Genomic DNA, 6,513 nt, shown 5'->3' on the forward strand with positions numbered 1-6,513 from the left:
GCTACAAGGAAGAGCAAGTCAGAAATAAGGGAACAAAGGATAAATACAGTTGTGTGTTGGCCACTAGCCAGGCAATAAAGGGCTGGTTCAAGTACAGTGGTTATTTGGTTTAGTTACATGTTCTGTGTGTGTCAAAGTTCCTGGTTGATCAACAATGTCGTATATTTTGGATTATTTTTATGACGGCCAAGTGGGCTTCAGTACTTTTTTGCCTGGGCCTAGAATTCTTCTGCCAGACCTGAAAGTACCCTAAACAAAATTTCAGACAATACTTTCCATCAAGGTGTTATCAAGTGATGAAGAAAATGAAGAAAATCGTGTGTCTAATGATTAGATCCTTGTAGGGCCAGCTGGACCACTCCCACAATTCAGTGAGTCAATTTCTAGCTTCTGCATTCAAGGCAGTGTTTAGAGGCTCTGTTTCAATGATAGAGACTTCTACTATAAAGAAAGCCTGTGGAAATGGGCCTTTCCTTGAAATATAATTGGAAGATTCATAGGTTTTCATTCTTGGTTATCAGAAAGCATTAGATTGCAGTTTGGCATTGAAGGTGCTTCAAGCAGAAACTTTTGCTTTCTTCTTAGCATTTTGACCTTGACTTTTTAACTAAGTGGTAAAGGAATCTATTTTCTTTTTTTTTTTAATTTCTTTTACAATTATTTATTTATTTATTTGAGAGGCAGAGTTACAGACAGTGAGAGAGACAGAGAGAAAGGTCTTCCGTCTGCTGGTTCACTCCCTAAATGGCCTCAACGGCCGGAGCTGCACCAATCCGAAGCTGCCCGGATCTGAAGCCAGGAGCCAGGAGATTCCTCCAGGTCTCCCATGTGGGTGTAGGGGCCCAAGAACTTGCACCATCTTCCACTGCTTTCCCAGGCCATAGCAGAGAGCTGGATGGGAAGAGGAGCAGTCAGGACTAAAACCGGCACCCATGTGGGATACCCGTGCCACAGGCTGGATTAACAGGATTAACCTACTGAGCCACAGCGCTGGCCCCAAAGGGATCTCATTTCGAAAGGATTATAGCTGTGTTGAACTCCTAGGCATTTTACTTGTGTTATCTTTCTGAATATCTACTATCATCCTGTGAAATAGATATAATTTCTACACCATCTTAAAGATGAGGATAATGATGCCCAGAGTAGTTAACTGACTTATCCAAGATTACTATGACAAGTCCAAGATAGTTTTTTTTTAACTTGTCTGACTTTACTCTCTCATCACATCATCTCTCTTAAAGTATAAGTGCTGATATTATTGAAGAATTGTCATATAGCAAATCCTATTTAAACCCCTTGTCTTGTGTTATTCTATTTAATCATCAACACAACCCACTAACATAGGAAATATTACTAGCTCTATTTTATAGTTGAGGAAATCAAAATGCAGTGGGTTTAGTAACTTTTTCAACATGATATATGGTTACAATGATTTTGGAATCAATGCCTTTTTCTGTTTCTAATGAGAAGGCTTGTTATTTGATACCCAAAGATAAAGGCAGAAGAAGACTATGTTATAATTTAAAGCATCTAATTACATTTTGTTAATTTGGCCCTAGTTTCAAGATAGTGTAGAGAATATAGCTACAGGCTATCTCGAATACTTGATTTGAATGGACATTCCTGATCATCAGTATCTATAGTTGTTCTTCAGTCCTTGCCAAAATGACTCCTTAGTGTGGAAGAGGTGTCAAAGTAGAGCTGGATTAAGAAGTACAAGACTGGAATATTAATCCTGGTCTTTCCATGAACAGTTTGTAATTGTCATTCTCCGAATGCTTATGGCTCTCAAAAATGTGTATGCTGAAATCTAAGCTCTACTGTATTGCTCTTAAGATGCGGATCCTTAAAGAGCTGACTAGATCTTGAGAGCAGAGCCTTCACACAGGAGATTAGTGCCCTTAAAGAAGCTTGAAGGGGTCTTCTGCTGTTTTGGCCCTGTGAGAATGCACCATCATCCTTGAGGCAGAGAGTGGGGCCTCCAACACATCTGCTGGCTCTTTAATCTTCAATTTCCCAAGCCTTCACAACTGTGAGCAAAAGGTTTATATAGCTTATAATTCATCCAATATAAGGTAATATTATAGTTTTCCAAAAAGACTAAAGCTGTGACTTAATATCACTGGAATTTAATTTTTCTATCTCAAATATTCAAGAAATGAATTACAGAAATTCTAATGTTTGTGCCCATTCTGTGATTCTCTGTATACTGCTTGCCCTACCCACCTAGCATATCAGAAAATAGCTTCAAGAATTGACAGGAAATATATGTGACAAAAGGCCTTTAGAAATACAAGAATATTTTTAATATCTCCAAAAGACCATGCAGGTGATATTTGCAGAAGCACAAAGAATTATATTTTGTTCTACTAGTTTTATAAATGTACACATGTAAGTTATCTGTATTTGAAACAATACAAATCAATGACTCACATGACTAATATCTTTATTAAAAAAATAAGATTTAAATAATTTAAACAATATGTGAAACAAGTATACAATTGAAGGTTAACATCTTTAAAAGACTCAACTCATGAAATACTTTCAATACCTTATGGAAAAAATTGTACATTTGAGAGAGAACATGAATATACAAAAAAGAAAACAAATAGAAAGGATCTTAGAAAGCAGCAATTTCCTTCCTCCTAGCTAATTTTTTCTAAAAGACCTATTTCTTTATATAAACATATTTCTAGATAAGTTACAAATTTATTAAGTTGCTGAAATTGCTTTCAAATTTATTTCCTAATATCCCCTCTCTCCAAAGGAATAAAACCTGGAGAGTATAGGTTGATATAATTTTTTTCTTCATGCCAAAAGGAGTTTTGCAGGAGCCTAATAACATCTGATCAATTTCTTTAAAGTGACAAATAGATATGGGTTAATGTCCATCGTCCTGTATTAACATTTCTTGCTTTTGCCATTCACTGAAGGGCTCGGAAATTCCGAGCTCTGGTCTCACTCTCTGCTATCATAACTTAGCTATTCTGAGACACACATCCTGTCTGAATGCCCTGTGTCTCAGAGGAGAGGCATAGTCTAAGTGATGTCCCTACTTCCGTAGACTGGAAAGACAGCCTCATCAGCCATCTTCAAACATTTCTTAAGTGTGCTCCCATCCTCTATGTTTTTAATCTTACTTTTCCTTAAGGAAGCCATGTTGAGTTCCTCACTAGGTTCCAGGAAAAGTGCTGGGACCTGAGAATACATTCATAAAGAGGTTTCTGGTCCTGCTCTTGAAGCCTCAGAGTCTAGCAGAATACTGTGCTGCATTTCGTTCTTTCACTCATTCCCACTATCGTTTCCTACCTCTGGGCCTACAGATCCTTGTCCCTATGAAGCGGATTTGCCTGATAGAATTGCTAAGATTACTGAAGAGCAAAACACTCAAGAGTTAAGACTTAATACAACTTATAGAACCAGACTAAGAGTACAGGACAGAATGGTGACAGCATTCTGGCCCCAGTGATCTCAATTCCTGGAACTCCCCCTCTGCCAGTAGAGCGGGGATTGTTGGGGTCTGATGATCTCCTGGCCCAGTTGTTTGCAGCCTGGCTCAGGGCACACACACAAACATGAGTAGGTAGTCTGAAATGCCCACTCTTCTTTATTCTTTCATTTCACCGAAGGAGCAGTAGCTGGGCCCCAGGCCTCGTACAGTGCAGTCAGTGCTGTCACTGTCACACTTGCCACAGTGACATTCAGTGGCCACTGGGTATGTGTACAGGGAGTCTGCATGGTGAGCACAGCCAGGCACCCTCACTGTCTCGTACACCAGCTCCTTGAAGGTACATGTCTTCTGGATGTTGGGCCTTGCTGGGTCCTTATAAACAAGATCCTGAGGAGTTTAGGAGGGAGAGAGTTAAGTTGCAATATTCTGGAAGTTTTATGGTTTGTCAAAATGAGACATAATTTAATACTGCTTGCTCTAAAACCCACATACCATTGTAAATGACCTTTATATCATTTCCTAATTGTACTGAAAATCTTACAGAAAATATGTGTAATTCATTGTCCTACTCCCTATAGCTACATCAAAACATTAATCACTTCTCAAAAAACAACTTTGAATTTTAATATGGAAAAATTATGAAAAGGGAACTATGACTAAAAACTTTCATTTACTCTTTGTACTTAATCAAAAGCTGTATTAATGACAACTTAAAACATGAACACTAGCTTAATTTCTTACAAAGTATTCCCAAACACACTATCCTAGTATTTATAAAAAGTAAAAAAAGAATATTAATGTTTAGCTTAATGTGTTTATAAAGGCTTATGTAAGATATTAAATATTCTGTTGGCTTATAAACAGTTCTCCCTTTAAATGCTGTACTTTGCAGGGCTCTTAATTTCAAAGGATACACAGTATGCATATAAATATTTTTAATCCAGGCAGAAATTATTTGTTTTAGCATTTCCCAGTACAAATCTTGTTTGAATTGAAGAAGAAATTGGGGGTGCATTTAATTTATTTCAGTATTGTGCTACTGAGTCTCTTTCTTAAGAAGGTGTAATAAATTGTGCAATAAGTAGAGTTTGATTGATCAAACACATTGCAATCAAACAAAATGGATTTTATTAAAACTTTGCTATTTTCAATTTCAGTTTATAGAATGAAATAAGTAGGTGCTACAGAGGAAAAAGAGCAACAACTGAAAACTCCTTCTTTATTTGTATTAATGCAAAAGAGCTATGCAGATACAGACTACCAGTTCCATGCTGCTGTGTTTTGGTTTTCTGTTCAGTATTAAGAAGTGAATACTTATGCTGATTCATTTTGTTCTAACTGTGTTCAAGGACTAATTTGTGTTTTCAGGTCTCCTATTAGCATTTGTTTTCAGGCAGGACAAGAAGATAATTTTACCTTCTTTTAAATAATGTTGCTTTTTTATAGTTATGTGTCTTGAAAACATATTTTGGTACAATGTATATGGCAAATACATGGCCTCAATTATAGAAATTGCCTTCTGGGCATTATTGTAAGTCTTTTATAAATACACACACACACACTTCTATGTTTAGTTCTCTACGTGTAAAATCTAGCATAGAAATTTTTATATATTTGAAAACACTGATTTGGCAATTTAGCAAACTGATCAGGTCCAGTCTAGAGATTTTCCAAATTTACCCAAATCGAATCCAAGTCTAAACATCTAATTGATATAGTGATGATTAATCCTAATCACAAAACAGAATTATAGCTTAGGAAATACAAAATGTTGATAAAGTGGAAATTAACAACACATGCCTCATACAGACTCTCAACAGCTTCACTTCCAGCAAAGCGCAATACCCACCCTAGTGTAGCAGTAGCCGGAGCACCAGGTGGTATTGACGCTTATGCAGAAACGGCACTCCTCCTTCTCCACTGCAATGGTGATGTTGGTCAACTCACAGCTACTGCAGCAGATAGCTTTCCAGCAACAGAAAAGGAAACAAAACTGGACAGACTTCATCCTGGCCTAGGAAGCAAATAATAAAAGCCCATTAGGAATCAAGAAACTAAAAAATTTTGATGATTCATAATGTAAATTGATTAGAACAAAAATCACTGATCTCTCTATCTGTCCCAATCACATTTTGCTTCAGCATTTGCTTCTCTTCCTTTTTTTTTTTTTTTTTTTTGCATTTCTCTGTTTCCTGGAACATTCTCCCTCCTCCTCCTTCTCTTTCTTGTTTTATTTTTTGTCAAAGTGAAGCATGCTATAGATCAAAATGTCAATATTATAGCTTAAGGAGAGCAGTATGTAATGATTAGAGCATTACTCCTGAGTGTCTTAATGTGATTATTCTGAAACAAACAGTTATGATCATCATATTTCCCCTTTCATTAACATTTTATGGATAAGTTTTGTTTTAAAAAAAGAAAATTCTATAGTATAAATTCTTATTTGTTTTGCACACATTTGTTTAAAAGAAGACAATTTCAGAAGCTAGGGAAATTGGTCTACAAAGTCAGTGACTTCCTAACAATGACTATAAGTACTAACCATATTTCATAAGCTAGGTTGACAAATATAAATTCCCTGCACAATTCTAATGAAATGCTCTAATTTGTTCTACATGCCCTGAAAAATCTGTAATTTCAGAAATAATTGTCACCCATTAATAACCAAATGCCAAAACTCACCTGTGGTTGGCTACCTTGTCTGGGTGAAAACTGTAGACTGAAGCAAGTTTCAGTTCATTCGATCAGCTTTTATATAAAATCATGTGCAACTAACACTTTGTGGATTTGTTGGGTATTAGTATAATCGGTGCTAACCTGATGCTTGCTGTAAGTGAATCAGTGTTTAGATAGACAGGGAGATCAAACCTTGCTAAAGCAGTCTAAACACAGTGGATCAGAAAAACTAATGTTACCAGAGATGACTTTGTACAAATTAAATTTGATATAGCAGCACACCCACTCCTTTACCTTGTCAAGTTAAATGTGACTTCAGGTTTCTCTTTTGTATCTTTAACTTGGGGAATTCAAAATCCTTTCCTGGTATTGCTTTAGCTCTGTTG

At 36.4% G+C, this 6,513-nt stretch overlaps 1 protein-coding gene across 1 annotated transcript; it reads right to left on the minus strand.

Moving 5' to 3' along the window:
* Positions 1–3,607: 3,607 nt before the first annotated feature.
* On the minus strand, positions 3,608–5,459 carry FSHB (follicle stimulating hormone subunit beta). The gene is made up of 2 exons (XM_062198056.1): positions 5,301–5,459; positions 3,608–3,838 (listed from the first exon to the last, which is right to left on the minus strand). The coding sequence occupies exons 1-2, from the start codon at positions 5,457–5,459 to the stop codon at positions 3,608–3,610; spliced, it is 390 nt and encodes a 129-aa protein (XP_062054040.1).
* Positions 5,460–6,513: the final 1,054 nt, after the last annotated feature.

Source organism: Lepus europaeus, chromosome 7 (genome assembly GCF_033115175.1).
Source record: "Lepus europaeus isolate LE1 chromosome 7, mLepTim1.pri, whole genome shotgun sequence".
In the NCBI taxonomy this organism is placed as follows: Eukaryota; Metazoa; Chordata; class Mammalia; order Lagomorpha; family Leporidae; genus Lepus; species Lepus europaeus.

Coding starts and splice junctions, on each gene's coding strand:
- FSHB (XM_062198056.1), bottom strand. CDS start 5,459: ATGAAGTCTGTCCAGTTTTGTTTCCTTTTCTGTTGCTGGAAAGCTATC. Junction 3,839..5,300: donor CCGGCTACTGCTACACTAGG/GTGGGTATTGCG, acceptor TAAACTCCTCAG/GATCTTGTTTATAAGGACCC.